This window comes from Somniosus microcephalus, chromosome 5, assembly GCF_052327205.1.
Source record: "Somniosus microcephalus isolate GS21.2 chromosome 5, FLI_Smic_1.0, whole genome shotgun sequence".
Classification (NCBI taxonomy): Eukaryota; Metazoa; Chordata; class Chondrichthyes; order Squaliformes; family Somniosidae; genus Somniosus; species Somniosus microcephalus.
Window position 1 is genome coordinate 142,308,175 of NC_140991.1, and position 20,988 is coordinate 142,329,162.

General features: G+C 44.4%; 1 protein-coding gene across 3 annotated transcripts in view; it reads left to right on the top strand.

Annotated features, from left to right (window-relative positions):
- The window catches only part of casd1 (CAS1 domain sialic acid O acetyltransferase 1), a 125,722-nt gene that overhangs the window by 55,213 nt on the left and 49,521 nt on the right, over nt 1-20,988 (top strand). For all 3 annotated transcript variants that reach the window (XM_085988298.1, XM_085988295.1, XM_085988297.1), the window contains exon 5: nt 10,876-10,938. In XM_085988298.1, coding sequence (XP_085844424.1) covers nt 10,876-10,938 — 63 coding nt within the window. The remainder of the gene's footprint in view (nt 1-10,875; nt 10,939-20,988) is intronic.

Sequence of the window (20,988 nt, forward strand, 5' to 3'; positions counted from 1 at the left end):
GGCACACCAACTAAATACATACTTTGGTTCTGTCTTCACAAAGGAGGACACAAATAACCTCCCAGAGATGCCGGGGAACATAGGGTCTGATGAAAGAGAGGAACTGAAAGAAATCAGTATTTGTAGGAAAATGGTGTTAGGAAAATTGATGGGACTGAAGGCCGATAAATCCCCAGGGCCTGATGGTCTACATCCCAGGGTACTTAAGGAAGTGGCCCTAGAGATAGTAGATGCATTACTGGTCATCTTCCAGAACTCGATAGACTCTGGAACGGTACCCATGGATTGGAGGGTAGCTAATGTTACCCCACTATTCAAAAAAGGTGGTAGAGAAAAAGCAGGGAATTATAGACCGGTAAGCCTGACATCGGTAGTGGGGAAAATGCTAGAGTCTATTATAAAAGATGTAATAGCAGAGCACTTGGAAAGCAGTGACCGGATCGGACAAAGTCAACATGGATTTACAAAAGGTAAATCATGCTTGACTAATTACTGGAATTTTTTGAGGATGTAACTGGTAAAATAGATAAGGGAGAACCAGTGGATGTGGTGTATTTAGACTTTCAGAAGGCTTTCGATAAGGTCCCACACGAGATTAGCGTGCAAAATTAAGGCACATGGGATTGGGGGCAAGGTATTGACTTGGATAGAGAACTGGTTGGCGGACAGACAGCAAAGAGTTGGAATAAACGGGTCGTTTTTCGAGTGGCAGGCAGTGACTAGGGTACCGCAAGGATCGGTCCTAGGACCCCAGCTGTTCACAATATATATTAATGATCTGGACGAGGGAATTGGATGTAATATCTCCAAATTTGCAGACGACACAAAGCTGGGCGGGAGGGTAAGCTGCGAGGAGGATGTCGGGAAACTCCAGTACGATTTGGACAGGTTGGGTGATTGGGCAGAAACATGGCAAATGCACTATAATGTGGATAAATGTGAGGTTATCCACTTTGGTGGCAAAAACAGGAAGGCAGATTATTATTTGAATGGCAATAGATTGGGAGAAGGGGAAGTGCAAAGAGACCTGGGTGTCCTTGTGCACCAGTCGCTGAAGGTAAGCATGCAGGTGCAGCAGGCGGTTAAGAAGGCAAATGGTATGTTGGCCTTCGTAGCAAGAGGGTTCGAGTACAGGAACAAGGATGTCTTGCTACAGTTGTACAGGGCCTTGGTGAGACCGCACCTTGAGTATTGTGTGCAGTTTTGGTCACCTTACCTGAGGAAGGACGTTCTTGCCATGGAGGGAGTGCAGCGAAGATTCACCAGGCTGATACCTGGGATGGCAGGAATGACGTATGAGGAGAGATTGTCGATTGGGCTTATACTCACTGGAGTTTAGAAGATTGCGAGGGGATCTCATCGAAACCTATAAAATTCCGTCAGGTCTGGACAGACTAGATGCAGGAAGGATGTTTCTGATGGCTGGGGAGTCCAGAACCAGGGGTCATAGTCTAAGGATAAGGGGTAAGCCATTTAGGACTGAAATGAGGAGGAATTTCTTCACCCAGAGAGTGGTGAACCTGTGGAATTCTCTGCCACAGAGGGCGGTGGAGGCTAGTTCATTAAATATATTCAAGAAAGAGTTGGATATATTTCTTGAGGCTAAAGGGATATGGGGAAAAGGCAGGGACAGGGTACTGAATTTGGATGATCAGCCATGATCACATTGAATGGCGGAGCAGGCTCGAAGGGCCGAATGGCCTACTCCTGTTCCTATCTTCTATGTTTCTATGTCTGTGCCAGCTGAAAAAGAGCTATCCAGCCTAATCCCACTTTCCAACTTTTGGTCTGCAGCCTTGTAGGTTACGGCACTTCAAGTGCATAAGAACATGAGAAGTAGGAGCAGGAGTAGGCCATACGGCCCCTCAGGCCTGCTCCGCCATTCAATAGGATCATGGCTGATCCGAACCTAGACTCATGTCCACTTCCCTGCCCGCTCCCCGTAACCCCTAATTCCCTCACAGCGCCAGGGACCCGGGTTCGAATCTGGCCTCGGGTGACTGTCTGTGTGGAGTTTGCACATTCTCCCCGTGTTTGCGTGGGTTTCTTCCAGGTGCTCCGGTTTCCTCCCACAGTCCAAAGATGTGCGGGTTAGGTTGATTGGCTATGATAAATTGACCCTTAGTGTTAGGGGGATTAAATACGTGGGGTTACGGGGATAGAGTGGGATATGTGTTGGTGTAGGGGTTACGGGGATCGGATGGGATATGTGTCGGTGCAGGCTCGATGGGCCGAAATGGCCTCTATCTGCACTGTGGGGTTTCTGTGGAAACTGTCTATCTCCATTTTAAATTTATTTAATGTCGCAGCTTCCACAGCTCGCTTGAGGTAGCAAATTCCATAGATTTACTACCCTGAGTGAAGAAGTTTTTCCTCGTCTCAGTTTTGAAAGGGCAGCCCCTTATTCTTAGATTATGCCCCCTAGTTCTAGTCTCACCCATCAGTGGAAACATCCTCCCCGCATCCACCCGATCAAGCCCCCTCATAATCTTATATGTTTCGATAAGATCGCCTCTCATTCTTCTGAATTCCAATGAGTAGAGGCCCAACCTACTCAACCTTTCCTCATAAGTCAACGCCCTCATCTCCGGAATCAACCGAGTGAACCTTCTCTGAACTGCCTCAAGAGCAAGTATATCTTTTCTTAAATTTGGAAACCAAAACTGTATGCAGTATTCCAGGTGTGGCCTCACCAGTACCCTGTATAACTGAAGCAAGACTTCCCTGCTTTTATACTCCATCCCCCTTGCAATAAAAGCCAAGATTCCATTGGCCTTCCTGATCACCTGCTGTACCTGCATACTAACCTCCTGTGTTTCATGCACCAGGAACCCCAGATCCCTTTGTACTGTAGCACTTTGCAATTTCTCTCCATTTAGATAACTTGCTCTTTGAATTTTTCTGCCAAAGTGCATAACCTCACACTTTCCAACATTATATTCCATCTGCCAAATTTCTGCCCACTCACTTAGCCTGTCTATGTCCTTTTGCAGGTTTTTTATGTCCTCCTCACTCACTGCTTTCCCTCCCATCTTTGTACCATCGGCAAACTTGGATACGTTGCACTGGGTCCCTTCCTCCAAATCGTTAATATAGATTGTAAAGAGTTGGGGTCCCAGCACTGACCCCTGCGGAACACCACTAGTCACTGATTGCCAACCCGAGAATGAACCATTTATCCCAACTCTCTGTTTTCTGTTAGATAGCCAATCTTCCACCCATGCCAGTATATTACCCCCAATCCTGTGATTTTTTTTAAAAATCTTGTGCAGTAATCTTTTGTGTGGCACCTTGTCAAATGCCTTTTGGAAGTCCAAATACACCACATCCACTGGTTCCCCTTTATCCACCCTGTTTGTTACGTCCTCAAAGAATTCGAGCAAATTTGTCAAACATGACTGCCCCTTCGTAAAACCATGCTGACTCTGTCCGATTAAATTATGCTTATCCAAATGTCCTGTTACTGCTTCCTTAATAATGGACTCCAACATTTTACCAACCACAGATGTTAGGCTAACTAGTCTATAGTTTCCAGCCTTTTGTCTACCTCCCTTTTTAAATAAGGGCGTTACATTAGCAGTTTTCCAATCTGCTGGGACCTTTCCTGGATCCAGGGAGTTTTGGAAAATTACCAGCAATGCATCCGCAATCCCTACCGCTACTTCTCTCAAGACCCTAGGATGTAAGCCATCAGGTCCAGGGGATTTATCCGCCTTAAGTCCCATTATCTTACCGAGTACCATCTCCTTAATGATTTTAATCGTGTTTAGCTCCTCCCCCCCCCCCATAGCCCCCTGTTTGTCCAGTGTTGGGCTATTTTTAGTGTCCTCTACTGTAAAGACTGATGCAAAATATTTGTTCAGCGTATTTGCCATCTCCATGTTCCCCACTACTAATTTTCTGGTCTCGTCCTCTAATGGACCAACATTCACTTTAGCCACCCTTTTTCTTTTTATATAACTAGAAACTCTTGCTATCTGTTTTTATATTTTTTGCTAGTTTACTTTCATAATCTATCTTCGCTTTCTTAATTAATCTTTTAGTTATTCTTTGCTGGCTTTTAAATGCTTCCCAATCTTCTATCCTCCCACTAGATTTGGCTACTTTATATGCCCTTGTTTTCAGTCGGATACTGTCCTTTATTTACTTAGCCACGGATGGCTGTCTTTTCTTTTACGCCCCTTTTTCCTCAGTGGAATATATTTTTCTTGAAAGTTGTGAAATATCTCCTTGAATGTACACCACTGCTCATGTACCGTCTTACACCTTAATCTATTTTCCCAGTCCACTTTAGTCAACTCTGCTCTCATACCTTCATAGTCTCCTTTATTTAAGCTTAGTATGCTGGTTTGAGATCCAACTCTCTCACCCTCCAACTGAATTTGGAATTCAACCATGTTATGGTCACTCATTCCAAGGGGATCCTTTACTAGGACATTTTTTTATTAATCCTGTCTCATTACACAGGACCAGATCTAAGATTGCCTGCCCCCTGGTTGGTTCAGTAACATACTGCTCAAGGAACCCGTCCCTAATACACTCTATGAACTCTTCCTCAAGTCTGCCCTGCCCAATTTGATTTGTCCAGTCAATATGAAAGTTAAAATCCCCCATGATTATAGCTGTTCCCTTATTACAAGCCCCAACTATTTCCTGATTTATACTCCGACCAACAGAGTTGCAACTGTTAGGAGGCCTATAGACTACGCCCACTAGTGACTTTTTCCCCCTTATTCCTTATCTCCACCCAAACTGTTTCACTATCCTGATCCTTTGACCCTCTCCTGCTGGGCCTATGGCTGAAGCTCCCTGCCTTTTAGCTCCCAGCCTTCTAGCCGTTCTTTTGGTGAAGTCCACCTCCACTCTTCCCCTTGTTTACTCCGTGCAATGTATTCCATTGTGGTTTTCAAGGCCTGTTCCACCGCCACCCTAGCAGTCCTCCCTGGTGTATCATCCACACTCAACTCGTCATCCCACCATGGGCTGAAGACCACCAGGGTTCTGCCTGGTGGATGGAAATCTCCCAAGGTGAAAGAGTCTGAAACTTGAAGGCAAAATGTATGATTATTTGCACATCCCAATCCTCCGTAGAGGTAGTTCTTCTCGTTGGTCTGAAAACACCACTGAGTTGGAGATGCCTGAATCGCCCTAAAGGCACCTTCCAGAGGCTCTACCATCACCACCACTGCTGAGCCCTCATCTATTGGTTTCAGAGTGTTACAGGTACACACTATGTAGTGCTCTGACTCAGTACAGCACTCATCCGTGGTCAAAGGAAGATGTGACTGGGGTATGGGAGAGTCTCGGGGCAAAGGAAGATGTGACTGGGATATGGGAGAGTCACGGGGCAAAGGAAGATGTGCTTGGGGTATGGGAGAGTCACGGGGCAAAGGAAGATGTGACTGGGGTATGGGAGAGTCACGGGGCAAAGGAAGATGTGACTGGGGTATGGGAGAGTCACTGGGCAAAGGAAGATGGGTATGGGAGAGTCATGAGGCAAAGGAAGATGAGACTGGGGTATGGGAGAGACATGGGGTAAAGGAAGATGAGACTGGGGTATGGGAGAGACATGGGGTAAAGGAAGATGTGACGGGTATGGGAGAGTCACGGGGCAAAGGAAGATGGGTATGGGAGAGTCATGAGGCAAAGGAAGATGTGACTGGGGTATGGGAGAGTCATGAGGCAAAGGAAGATGTGACTGGGGTATGGGAGAGACATGGGGTAAAGGAAGATGTGACTGGGGTATGGAAGTTAGAAGGGGCAGACCAGGTGGTAGCCCCCGAGTGTATCAGGCAGGATTTACTAGAAATCTATCCCGGGGATATACATCAGGGAAAGCCTGGCATGCTGCACTCACTAAGGAGATGCTGGTGGTGGCCGGTCATTGGCAGGGACATGACAAAGCACTGCCAGAGGTGCCTGATCTGTGCACAGTATAGCACAGGAAAGGGGATAACGGTTTGTATAGGAAATCAACCGAGACCGAAGGGACAGTGGGAAAACCTACAAATCGATTTCACGGGTCCCCTTCCAAAGGGTAGGGGAAAGACCTACTGCCTGGTGATAATGGATCACTTCACTCGCTGGGTAGAGGCCTTCTCAACACGAAATTGCACCGCCGATACGGCCGCAAGAATCTTGGCAGAAGAGGTGATACCCCGGTGGGGGTCCCCCTACAAATAGATTCTGACCAGGGGACCCACCTTATGGGTAGAGTCATGTAGATGGCATTTCAGTTATTGGGGGTAAAGCAGAGGTTCCACATACCTTACCACCCTTAGAGTTCTGGAATAGTGGAACGTATGGATAGAACCTGAAAACGGCTAGAGCAAAAGTGATTGCAAGCACGGGTAAGAACTGGGTGGATGTCCTCCCGACCATATTAATAAGGTTGTGGGCAGCCCCCAACTGGACAATAGGACTGACTCCGTCTGAATTAATGACTGGGAGGGCTATGAGATTACCAGAAGGGGTGATAGAAGGGTGTAGTGAAACAGGGCCGCTGACTGATAGAAGTACACGCTATGTAGCGGAGCTATGTAAACAGCTTCAAGGGATGAAAGTGGAAGTAAAGCAGCAGCAAGAAGCGGCAGATCGACACGGGCGCGGGCCTGAACCCGAATCATCGGGGCTCCCAAAGGTGGGAGACAGGGTAATGGTAAAAGGGGTGCCATCCAGACTGGGACTGGCGCCTCGGTGGTCTGGGCCTTACACGGTCCTAATGACCAGCGACACGTGTGTGTTTGGACATACGAAAGGGGGGGTAGGTGGAAACATTAGTCCCAGGTTAAGCCTCATGACTTGCATTCTGTTTCGACCATCAGGAAAGCTAGCAGCAGATCTCTTAATTACTTTGTTTCAGATAAACCTCTCTCACAATGGCGGCCTGGTGGACGGCCGTGATGCCGATCTCCCTCCTGACAATTACGGGAGCGTGGGAGGCGCCCATCGTGCTCATTGATAAAAGTACTTGTTTACATCCAGGACAATACATGCAACTGCCACAGGGGGCAAAGGGGGAATGGGTAAAGAAGCCCAATATATGGGTCACGGACCGGGTCACCGCACGTACCCATACGACCAAGGTATGGAAAATAAATCCCAAATGTAATATGGGACAAGGATACTGGGACCCTATCTGTGGCAGCAACCATGAACTGTCCGCCCCCGGACAACCAGTCCGATTGGAACGGCCTCCCTGCCCATCACAAAGGGAAAGATCAGGGTATGGCGCCCCGGGCAGTTGGTCATATGAACTTGAGGTCCGTCCCGGCACCACGCAAGCAGACTCCTTCAACTCGGTCTGGATCCCTGTTATTGGACCCAGAAGTGACAATTATACAAAACTACAAACTAGCGTGGATACTGATGGAGATATAACGGTCACCGGCATATATGATGATGCCACGGGACTGGGACGTTGGTTATGCTCCTGCTCGCCGCACAAGGGGCAGCGCGGAGAAACGGCGGGTGTGGTCATCCGCACCATCAACATTATAGCAGGGTGGACTAAATTACCCCATTCATTTGGGAACCAGGACTTGAGGGACAATGTTGCCAAGAATTGTGTAGCGATGTTCTTAAGCGGTTGGGATGCACTGATATAAGATGCTTTGATTTAACAACATGTGGATATCAAAAGCCGTCGCAATGTCCCACCATGGTGCCACCTCCAACGGATGGCATGATCAGGGTTGGGGGCCCGGAGGCACTCTTGCATGATGTAACTATGGCCACTTTAGAAGTAACCTATAACCTGAGCAGTATAGTGCCGGTGTTAGAGGCCAATTGTGGTGATCACCCAGCATCAATTACTTGGGCAAAGCATAAATTGCAGCAATTACTTAGTGATTATAAGGACCGCATAGCCCCCGAAGTAGAGGCCCCCAAGAGGCGGCGGAGACGGAGTATATTCGGGGAAGTGGGGGGCTTGTTTGGAAGTGCCAACTTGGTCCTAAATTCATGGCAAATCACAGGCCTGAATAGCTATGCCTCCTGGGTGGTGCAGGAAAGCGCCAAGGACCTGTGGTTCACCGCTCAGGGAACGGAGTATGCGCTTACGGCAGTCGAAGTGCAGGGAACTGGGTTACAGAGAGGTATAGAGGACCATGGGGAAGCCGTAATAAAGGCGACTGATTTACAGTCCAAGGGCCGAGAATGTGACATGCTGGCTCGGGACTTGATTGGCAGCGTTGAATCAGACATTGAAGACATCAGGTTTGGGACGGTGCCCCGGCATGCGCAGAAGGAAGTCGGCAGTCTCAATCTGATTAACTGGGAGGAAGATAGACAGGAACTCTTGGTAACCCGACCAGCAGGTGGGGGGGCTGTGGATGCATTTAGATTTCTAATGATGATGCCCCAAGGGCACAAGAATGGGACATATCAGGGGGGATGTAAAGTAGAGTCTCTGGGAGTGGTCCGAGGCGAATCGACGTACCGGGTGGGTACCCACGGATACGTAGCACCTGGCAAGAATGGCACCCTTCTGATGACCATATCCAAGTACTTTTTAAATGTGATGAGGGTTTCTGCCTCTAACACCCTTTCAGGCAGTGAATTCCAGACCCCCACCACCCTCTGGGTGAAAAAAGTTTTCCTCTGCTCCCCTCTAATCCTTCTACCAATTACTTTAAATCTATGCCCCCTGGTTATTGACCCCTCTACTAAGAGAAATAGGTCCTTCCTATCTACTCTATGTAGGCCCCTCATTTTTATGCACCTCAATTAAATCTCCCCTCAACCTCCTCTGTTCCAAAGAAAACAACCCCAGCCTATTTAATCTTTCCTCATAGCTGAAATTCTCCCATCCTGGCAGCATCCTCATAAATCTCCTCTGTACCCTCTCTAGTGCAATCACATCTTTCTTGTAATGTGGTGACCAGAACTGTGTGCAGTACTCTAGCTGTGGCCTAACTAGTGTTTTGTACAGTTCAAGCATAACCTGACTGCTCTTGTATTCTATGCCTCAGCTAATAAAGGATAGTATCCCGTATGCATTCTTAACCACCTTATCTACTTGTCCTGCTACCTTCAGGGATCTGTGGACATGCAATCCTCTGTTCCTCTACACTTCTCGGTATCCTACCATTTATTGTGTATTCCATTGCCTTGTTCACCCTCCCCAAATGCATTACCTCACACTTCTCCAAATTGAATTCCATTTGCCACTTTTCTGCCCACCTGACCAGTCCATTGCTATCTTCCTGCAGTCTGCAGCTTTCTTCCTCACTATCAACTACATGGCCAATTTTTGTATCAAGTATAAACTTCTTAATCATGCCCCCTACATTGAAGTCTAAATCATTAATGTATACCACAAAAAGCAAGGGATCTAGTACTGAGCCCTGCAGAACCCCACTCGAAACAGCCTTCCAGTCACAAAAAAAACCATTGACCATTACCCTTGCTTCTTGCCACTTTCCCTTGGATCCCATGGGCTTTTACTTTACTGACCAGTGTGCCATGTGGGACCTTGTCAAAAGCCTTGCTAAAATCCATGTAGATTACATCGAACATGCTACCCTCATTGGTCCTCCTTGTTACCACCTCAAAAAATTCAGGTTAGTCAGATATGACCTTCCCTTAATAAATCCGTTCTGACTGTCCTTGATTAATCCGTGCCTTTCTAAATGACGATTAATACTGTTCCTCAGAATTTTTTCCAATACTTTGCCCACCACCAAGGTTTGGCTGACTCCCTTTTTAAACAATGGTACAACATTAGCAGTCCTCTGGCACCATGCCTGTAAGCAGAGAGGATTGGAAAATGATGGTCAGAGCCTCTGTTATTTCTTCCCTTGCTCCTCTTAATAGCCTGGGATACATTTCATCTGGGCCTGGTCATTTATGTACTTTCAAAGATGCAAAACCCCTTTAATATTCCGCTCTCTTTGTTTATCTTCTCTAATACTTTGCACCCCTCCTCCTTAACTACAACGTCTGCATCGGCCTTCTCTTTTGTGAAGACAGACGCAATGTATTCATTACCTACGTCTTCTGCCTCCACACAGGTTACCTTTTTGGTGATATTTGTGTTCACATCAACTTGAAACTGGAACAGTTTGATAGCCATTTCATAAAGTCATCAGTGTATGAGATAAATGGCATATTTCAAAAGTGCAGCTTGGAGAATATTTTGTAAGAATCAAATTCAGCATGAGTCGCTCCATTCAAGAAAGGAGGGGGATAAAGAGAAAATTGGGGTGCTGGAAATAACATTCCACACAATTTTGGCTATTAAATAGCAACTGTTTTAGTTATGAGCTCCAATTCTCTGATTTACCTCATACAGCATTATGAAAAGTTCCATTGGTAGGAATGCCTTTTTAATTAAATACAGGGAGATTCCATTGATATGCTTCATGAATCCATCTGTGAAGGATGTAGTTGTTGTGGCTGCACTGTATGCTCTATAGGTGCAATATAAGACTTCCCTGACTCTCCACAATGGCTGTGAGTAAATGCATCATATGTGGTACTGAGCTGTATAGAATGGCAAGATATTTGATTGATCTCTGTTGCCTGTGCTGCGAGAGCTGTGCTGAGGGCATGTGGGAGCTGCGATTGATCTCATTCTTCCTGAACTAGGAAGCAGAAAAGAAACACTTGGATTCCTGGTCCTGATATCTTCAGTGACCGCACTGTAAGTGTGTGGATAAAGGGCAAGCACAGAATTAAGCTTGGCTGTGATGCTCCCACAGCTTGCCAGCTTTTGGCTGAATTGATGATTTGGCTTAATCTTTTTGAGCTGCATCTTTGCTTCTACCTTCCATAACCTCACCAACTACCCAAAATGTTAAGAAATAGAAAAACCTCTGCTTTTGTTTAGTGTTTGCACTTTTTTCTCCCCCCCCCCCCCCCCCCAAACTACAGGATTTTTTCTGGTACCCTGAAGTCAACAACTCCATGAAGGACTGTTTCAAGGCCTGGACTGAGGTTTGTCTTAGGAAAAAAAAATCTGATTAAAATTCTAATATTGAAAAAAATAGAATAATTTACAAGTTCAAATACGATCAAGAAATTCAATTATTATGGAAAGTATGCAAATAGATTGAAGAACATGAGAATTACGGATTGAGTGGGTAATTTGTCTGCTGAAGTGCATTTTATCCTACAATTCTAGTTTACTTCATTGCTGTCAACTGAAACTGCATGTTTCTGTGCTCTCACCAGAAATGAAATGTTCCCACATTAACTCCTCTTCTGTTGATCACTGCATTCTCCTGCACCCCCATTCCTCCACAGTTTAGCCCCATGGCCTCCTACACCTATCTCAACACTAACATCATCTCCTGAAATGATTTCTCCTCTCATGCCGGCGCAATCGCCTCTGGTGAGCCCCAAGGCTCATCTTCAGTCCCCTCCTATTCACTAACAATATGCTACTCGTCAATAACACATCTGCAAACATTGCATTACTTGCCACTTTGTATGCTGACCACGCCCAGTTCCATCACATTTGACCCCATAGCTGTTGCTATACGATCAGTCTGGCTTACAAACATCAAGCCCAAAATATTGGCAAGATCAAAGCCATTTTGTATAGTGCTTGTCTGCAACTTAAGTGCCTTTCACTCAGCTTCATTGATTTCCCCAGATGCTTGCTTGCGTAGAACCCAGTGATTTTCTGTTTGGTATTTTTGTTTGACCCTGAACTGAGCTACATCTGGTCGATTAACATGACTTTTGCAATATCACATGCTTGCACCCCTACCTTACCCCCTCTACTGCTAAGACCCTCATCCACCACTTCATTTTAAGGATTGTTTTCTCAAATGTCCTCATCAACTTTTCTTTTTTGATCCAATCTCCAAAACTGTGGACCAGCCTTCTGCTAAAAGCCGTGTACACTTATCACATATGTCCACTCTCGACTTTACTAGCTCCCTGTGCCCCAGAAAATTGATTTCAAGATCTTTGTCCTTTTCAAATTTCTCTAGAATATTGCCCCATCATATTTGGGAAATTTTCTCCAGCCCTATGTCCTATCCTGCACCTTTACTCCTTACCTGCTTCATCTTGCTACCTCTCTCTTAAAACACATCTCTGGAATAAGCCTCCGATCTCCACTCCCAGCCCAAACTCCTTCACTTTCTGTTGGGTGTCTGCCTCTCTCTTCTGTAAAGCTCTGAGGTGTTCTTTTATGTGAGAAGTTTAGATAAATGTAAATTGTGTGCCATTGGCCTATAATTCTGAAAAAGGTTAAACTTTTGTCGTGCACAGCTTATTTTTCAGAAGTTTTTACTTTGTATTTTTATAGAATTCATTTACATCTGTTAGCTGCAGGAAGTTAAGAGGCATCATACCTGCCTATTAAAATTTTTGCATTATGCATAAACAATATGATGTAGGAAAGTACGATAGCAAAATACTGCAGATGTTGGAAATCCGAAATAACAACAGAAAATGCTGGAAAAACTCAGCAGGTCAGGCAACATCCGTGGAGAGAAATTTGAGTTGACGTTTCGGGTCGAACCCTTCTTCAAAACTGGAAAGAAAAACTAGATCGGACAAAAGAAGTGAAAGAAACAAAAGAAGTAAAAGAGCTAGACGAGATGGTAATAGGCTGAGATTAGGTGTAAAGTGTACTGGCAGGGCAAAGTGTACTGTACAGTGGAAACTCCTTTTCTCTCCCCCCCCCCCCCCCCCCCCGCTTTCCTTTTTGTTTCTCTCTCACACCTGGCAGCTATCTCTTGCCCTGCCAGTACACTTTACACCTAATCTCAGCCTATTACTATCTCGTCTAGCTTTTTTACTTCTTTTGTTTCTTTCACTTCTTTTGTCCGATCTAGTTTCTCTTCTTTCCAGTTTTGAAGAAGGGTTCGACCCGAAATGTCAACTCAAATTTCTCTCCACGGATGTTGCCTGACCTGCTGAGTTTTTCCAGCATTTTCTGATGTAGGAAAGTGTTCAATATGTATTTCGGGCACAAAACATTCTGTTTAGCACAGATTTCACATTCACTAAAAAGCAACCAATTAGAAAACATACGTTCACATACAGCTCATTACAAATGGCACCTTCTGTGACTGTAACCATGGTGCGTTATTCCTCCTTTTGCCTACTTGATCTTCCACAATGTTGGATTATGGTCATTTGCACCATACACCCTCCTACCCACCTCCATTTGCCTTTCCTCCTTGTCCGGCTCTATGGAACTGCCCTTGCTACCCCTTAGAAACAACATTTGTAGGTATGGGGTCAGCTTCCACATTTATGCTGATTATGCACAGATCTGTCTCTCCACTATCTCTCTCTACCTACAACTACCTCCATGCTCTTAGACCCCCTGTCTGACATTAAGTCATGGATGAGCCATCACACATCCTTCAATTGAACATTGAGACGGTCAAAGCCATTGAATTTTGCCTTCTCTCATCATCTCCACCTTATTGCCACTTACTCTGTCCCCCTCCACAGCCACTTGCAACTTTTCTCCCCAGAGGTGAGCTTCAAACTCTGTATCTGAATCCATCACCAATAATGCTTATTTCTTGCCTCTGCTCCTATCTTAGTCCTTCTGCCAATGAAACCCTCATCCACACTTTTATTTCCTCCTTTATTTATGCCAATGCCCTCCATAAAACTGAACGTCCAAAACTCTGCCACATGTATTCTGTCTCATGCTAACTCCTGCTTGCCGATCATCCCCCACCTTTAACGACCTACAATAATTCTCTATCTCTAATGCATTAAATTTAAAACCTTTTTGTTCTCATTTTCAAGTCCCTCCACAGCCTCACCTCCTGACATTGGCCCACCCTATCTCTGCATCCACCTCCAGCTTTATATGCCCTTCTACACCTTTCAGTTCTCTGACTTTGGCCTTTTCTGAATCACCCTCTCCCTTTGTCCTACCACTGCTGGCAGAGCCTTCAGCCATCTCTGCCCGTGCATGTGGAACTTCCTCCCTATCGCCTCCCCCATAGGAACAGGAGTAAGCCATTCAGCCTCTCAAGCCGGTTCCACCATTCTATTAGATCATGGCTGATCCGTACCTCAACTCCATTTAACCACCTTTTCTCCATGTCCCTTGAACCCCCCACCCCTTGCCGGAAAAAAATCTATCGCTCTCCGTATTGAAAAGTTCAGTTGACTCAAATTGACTTTTGGGGTGGGGGGGGGGGGCAGGGGGGAGAGTGTTCTAGAGTTCCTCTCCACTTCTCTCCACCATTTAAAAAAAAACAAAAAAAAAAAACCTTCTCAAAATAAACTTTTCAACCTTTAGTCACCCCTCTTGATCTCTTCCTCCATGGCTCAGCATCTGTTACTACAGGAAACTTTCTGGTATCCGGCACTGACGGGACCGAGCTGGTGCCGTACCATCAAAACTGCCGTAGAAACCAGCGCTAATGTTAAAACATACGGAGCTTTTGAGCTCCGTGTGAATCAACAAACCCTGTTGCTTAGCAACAGCTTCAAAACAGTCGGCCGCAGCTTAAAAGCGTCTCTATAGCTAAGCAACAGCTTCAGCTAGACCTTACAGAGCCTGGCTGGGGGGAAAAAAGCAACGAGAAGTAAAAAAACTTATCGGAAACGGCTCCTGAATTTTGCCGGTAGATAGAGCTTTCCGGACATTTAACCTCCGGTTAAACGAAAGTTTCCTGTATATTGATTTCAAATTGTGAAGTACCTTGGGACTTAGCTATAACAATACTATATAAATGCAAGTTGTTGTTTCATTGTCTCAAAATTGCAATTTACAAAAAAGCCAATTCTTCAAAAAAGAATCTTTATGCGAAAATCTTCAGATGCCATGGCACTCTCCCATTTCAACACGGCATGCTTATTTTAGTATCATAGAATCTTACAGCACAGAAAGAGGCCTGTTGGCCCATCATGCCTCACAACATTCAAGAAGCATTTAGATGAGCACTTGAAACGCCATAGCATACAAGGCTACGGACCAAGTGCTGGAAAATGGGATTAGAATAGACAGGGCTTGATGTCCGAAGGGCCTCTTTCTGTGCTGTATAACCCTGACTCTATGCACGTGCCAGCTTTTTGAAAGAGTTATCCAATTAGTCACACTCCACTGCTTTTCCCCCATAGCCCTGTAATTTTCTCCCCTTCAAGTATTTATCCAATTTCTTTTTGAAAGTTATTATTGAATCTGCTTCCACCACCCTTTCAGGCAGTGCATTCCAGATCCTCATAACTCGTTGCATTAAAAAAAAATTCTCATCTCACCTCTAGCTCGTTTACCAATTACCTAAAATCTGTCTCTTCTAGTTACAAGTGGCAACAGTTTCTCCTTATTTACTCTATAAAATCCCTTCATGATTTTGAACGCCTCTATTAAATCTCTCCTTTACTTTCTTTGCTCCAAGGAGAACGATATCAGCTTCTTTAGCCTCTCCACGTAACTGAAGTCCCTCATCCCCGGTACCATTCTAGTAAATGGTATTAATCTATTTATGTAACTATATTGCTATCGAAAGTCTAATTGCCTCAATCTACCTCATCACATCCTGTATGCTGCCATATTTCTTCAGGAGTCTTCACTGGATTTCTAACTTACCAGAGTGACTCTGTTGTGGAGTCCAAGTCTAACTTTCAATATTCACTGCAAACCACTCCTTTCTACTATTGAACTAGCCCCTCCTGGTCATGGAACGCTAATATCAGTGGAACATCATTGTAGCCCTAGGATCCAACTATTACACCTTTTGATTTATGTTGTGTCTGTAGGTAACTTGATATTACACTGTTTGCATTGCAGCTGCTTGATAAAATTCTAAAGGAACTCACAAAACTGAACCACTTCAACTATACGTGCACATCTCACTATAATATGTACATAACTATGGATATAATTTTCAGTTTTGAGCCTACATCAGTGTACCTATTTATGCACTTTTAGCAAAGGACAAGCAGACTTAACATGTCATCTGTGTGATCAAGAAAAGTCAGACTGAGACACATGAGTATATAATAAAGTACAAAATAGATTAACATAGTAGCTGGTGTATCTTTAGAGTGTTGTATGCATTGTTCCAACCGCAACAAAAGGTCAAGATGTAATTTTGTGAATCTGCTCACTTCCTAGTCCAACATTTTAATTAAAATTTTCATTGTGCTCTTCCAGTCTTTTTTAAAGTTTGTCTCTTGATTTTAAAGAATCCACCATATGCATATTTTTCTCCACATATTGTTTTCTGGGGCAATATCAGTTACTTCACTGAAATCTCAAGTTTAAGGCTAAATATTTCAGTTTTAGCACAATTTTAAGTTTATTTAAATGTTTTTCTTAAATGAATTTGCAAGCTGATCTCTAAATATGGCCCTTACTTTAAAAACTCTTCCTCGTAGATTAAATAAAGGAAGCTCCTCAGTTTGAATAACCTGTCTCTACTACTGTCTGTGTTTAGGATGGATTTTATTCCTAAGGCAGCAACAAATGCAGACATTTTGTAATCTGCCTAATAACTAAGTGACTTCAGAAAATACATATAGTGATCATGTAAATATAGTAATTAATGTGCTATGTTGGTCATAGTACTTATACTTTACAGTATTCCAACAGTATTGTAGGTTCTTTACCAAGAGCTAGCTCTGAGAGTAGACTCAACAGGAACTTGGGCGATTTGACCAAATGGAAAATAAAAAGTAAGGAAAATAATCAATAAATAACCTTTTCCTCCGTTTTGTTATCTGTACTAGAAAATGTAACATTTGAGATTTTCTTTGTTTCTATTTGTTCAAATGTTAGTCCTAAATTAAGTTGCCCTTCGTTTATCTGAAATTTGTCAAATTTTAAAATCCAACTTTTATGTAGATTCAATAGGGTTTAAAGAGAAGGTGGGAGCCAGTGTTACAGCACTATTATATATATTTTAAATTATTTATATGTATGTATATAGTGTGTATGCACGTGTATATGTATTTAGTGCGTGTATGTGTATATAGATATAAAATAATATTTATATTATGCATAGACTACAATAAAAGGTGTTCACACACCTTGGATCTGGAATGGTCTTCTGTAGTGGATCATCTTGGACCTGTATTCAGTTGGTGGGGTTGGGATAGCAAAGGAGTACAATGTCTGTGATCTGGCTTACATGGGACTTCGTGTCTGGATGACATTGAACACCTTCCTGTTGCCAACTTTCCCATCTCTCATAGATGATGCTGCACCAGGCAGGTCCAGTTCTCCCAGGCTGCTCAGCTAAGGGGAAGTCTTAGATTTAGTATTGTCAACAAGGGCAGACGTCAACAATGAAGTCCAACACCGCCTTCAGTGTGCCAGTACATCCTTCAGTCGCCTGAGGAAGAGAGTGTTTGAAGACCAGGACCTCAAACCCGCCACTAAGCTCATGGTCTACAGAGCAGCAGTGATACCCGCCCTGCTGTATGCCTCAGAGACATGGACCATGTACAGCAGGCACCTCAAAGCACTGGAGAGGTACCACCAACGCTGCCTCCACAAGATCCTGCAAATCCATTGGCAGGATAGGCGCACCAAAGTCGGTGTTCTTGCTCAGGCCAACATCCCCAGCATTGAAGCTTTGACCACGCTCAATCAGCCCCGATGGACGGGTCACATTGTCCGCATGCCCGATACGAGACTCCCAAAACAAGCGCTCTACTCGGAACTCCGACATTGCAAGAGAGCCCCAGGTGGGCAGAGGAAACGCTTCAAGGACACCCTCAAAGTCTCCTTGAAAAAGTGTAACATCCCCACCGACACCTGGGAATCCCTGGCCCAAGACCACACACAGTGGAGGAGAAGCATCCGGGAAGGCGCCAAACACCTCGAGCCTCTTCGCCGGGAGCAAGCGGAAGCCAAGCGTGCACAGCTCAAGGAGCACACGTCAACCCAAGCACCCCACCCACCCGCCGTCTGCTCCACCTGTGACAGAGACTGTAGGTCCCGCATTGGACTCAGCAGTTACCTGCGAACTCATTTTTAATGTGGAAGCAAGTCATCCTCGGTTCCGAGGGACTGCCTAAGAAGATTGGTCAGCTCATGAGAGTTTGAAGCGTATCTGACTACTAATTGAACTGCTAAATTTACCTTTAGTTAATTTGAAAAGATTCCCAACCACAAGGATTGACTGCATGATCCTCAGGAAAACATTGCTTCCTCAGATTGATATACCATATGTTGATCCAAAGTATTTTTGTGCCAGCACAATCTTTTAGTAGTAAGCTCAGGCATCCAAAATGACAAGCTCATCTCCATATCAAATTTGCTCCAAACTACATAATTCTCAGACACTTACTGGAAGATAACCAAAGTTAAGTCTGATCCCACCCTTGCTCTGAAGGATGTTATCACATGCCTTGCTTCGTTGGGTTAGTGCAGATTGTTGAATACAGTAGTCATGGTGATAAGTTGTCAGCTAACTCGAGGTCAAAATGTAATTTTCCTTCAAAAGTTTGATCCCAGAAAAGCAACTAGCCATGATGGTGTAGTTGCTTAACTTCTTAAAGCCTTACGTGAGGAACTAGATACTCAACTAACCTATCTCATTCCTGGTGTCCCTATCAACCAGTTCTATCCAGGTGCTAAGGACCATATATCCTGCCTTTCAACAAAAAAAAAATCAGTGTCTGCCTCTGATAACTGCAGACTGCTTGTTGCATCAAAACTTAAGAGTAAGAAGTTTTTTGCAACATCTTAATAACACCCTGAAGTCAGTGCCAATTTGGCTTTACAGTAGATCTGTCTACTTGTGAAACACTCCACTCAATACCAACTACAAAGTTCATTCAACATTTATGGCTGGCGCCCTGCAGTTGTTAAGTTGCCCCCCCCTTTGTGACACATCTGATAATCTGGGTACATGACATCCTCAGTGGATATCCAGTGATAAGTGGATGTTTGTCTTATTGCAACACTTAAGCAGGATTCCATCATGAAAATATACTTGGCCCCTTTGATTTCTCATCTTAATCAATGACTTGTGTTAGATATTATCAAAAGTAATCTCTTTTACATCACCAATTGGATAGTAAATGCACAAACAATGCATTTGGTGCTGAGAAAATGAAGGCAATAACACTTGAAGGTAGATTATTATCCACTCGCCTCTACTAAAGATGCATACTTTCTCCAATTAGACATTCAAGTTTTTGGCTTGGTAATTGCATGCAATCAGTGTTGAAGAAAAGAAGTAGCAAAGATGACATGACATGTTGATAGAAGAGCAGGAATTCTCGAACGCTTAACCTCACTCATCATTAGTCACTTCAATAAGAAGTAGGAGCAGGAGTAGGCCATACGGCCCCTCAGGCCTGCTCCGCCATTCAATAGGATCATGGCTGATCCGAATCTAGACTCACGTCCACTTCCCTGCCCTCTCCCTGTAACCCCTAATTCCCTCATCTGCTAGGAAACTGTCTATCTCCATTTTAAATTTACTTAATGTTGCAGCTTCCACAGCTCTCTGAGGTAGCAAATTCCATAGATTTACTACCCTCTGAGTGAAGAAGTTTCTCCTCATCTCAGTTTTGAAAGCGCAGCCCCTTATTCTTAGATTATGCCCCCTAGTTCTAGTCTCCCCCATCAGTGGAAACATCCTCCCCGCATCCACCCGATCAAGCCCCCTCACAATCTTATATGTTTCGATAAGATCGCCTCTCATTCTTCTGAACTCCAATGAGTAGAGTCCCAACCTACTCAACCTTTCCTCATACGTCAACCCCCTCATCTCTGGAATCAACCGAGTGAACCTTCTCTGAACCGCCTCGAGAGTAAGTATATCTTTTCTTAAATATGGAAACCAAAACTGCACGCAGTATTCCAGGTGTGGCCTCACCAATACCCTGTATAACTGCAGCAAGACTTCCCTGTTTTTATACTCCATCCCCCTTGCAATAAAAGCCAAGATTCCATTGGCCTTCCTGATCACCTGCTGCACCTGCTCACTAACTTTGTGTTTCATGCACCAGGACCCCCAGATCCCTTTGTACTGTAGCACTTTGCAGTTTCTCTCCATTTAGATAATAACTTGCTCTTTGATTTTTTTCTGCCAAAGTGCATAACCTCACACTTTCCAACATTATATTGCATCTGCCAAATCTCTGCCCACTCACTTAGCCTGTCTATGTCCTTTTGCAGGTTTTTTATGTCCTCCTCACTCATTGCTTTCCCTCCCATCTTTGTATCGTCGGCAAACTTGGATATGTTGCACTGGGTCCCTTCCTCCAAATCGTTAATATAGATTGTAAAGAGTTGGGGCCCCAGCACTGACCCCTGTGGAACACCACTAGCTACTGATTGCCAGCCCGAGAATGAACCATTTATCCCAACTCTTTGTTTTCTGTTAGATAGCCAATCTTCCACCCATGCCAGTATATTACCCCCAATCCTGTGATTTTTTATCTTGATCAGTAATCTTTTGTGTGGAACCTTGTCAAATGCCTTTTGGAAGTCCAAATACACTACATCCACTGGTTCCCCTTTATCCACCCTGTATGTTACATCCTCAAAGAATTCGAGCAAATTTGTCAAACATGACTTCCCCTTCATAAAACCATGCTGACTCTGTCCTATTAAATTATGTTTATCCAAATGCTCTGTTACTGTTTCCTTAATAATGGACTCCAACATTTTGCCAACCACAGATGTTAGGCTAACTGGTCTATAGTTTCCAGCTTTTTGTCTACTTCCCTTCTTAAATAACGGTGTTACATTAGCAGTTTTCCAATCTGCCGGGACCTTTCCTGAGTCCAGGGAGTTTTGGAAAATAATCACCAATGCATCCAAAGTCCCTACCGCCACTTCTCTCAAGACCCTAGGATATAGGCCATCAGGTCCGGGGGATTTATCCGCCTTAAGTCCCATTATTTTACTGAGTACTATCTCCTTAGTGATTTTAATCGTCTTTAGCTCCTCCTCCCCCCCCCCTCCCCCCCCATTGCCCCCTGTTCCATAAAGCCTCTCTTCCTATAATAAGTTAGGTTGCAGAGAATACAACCTAATTTTCTTGAAATCAGTACAATACAAAGGAATGCAGACCAGTGAACTGCTAAATC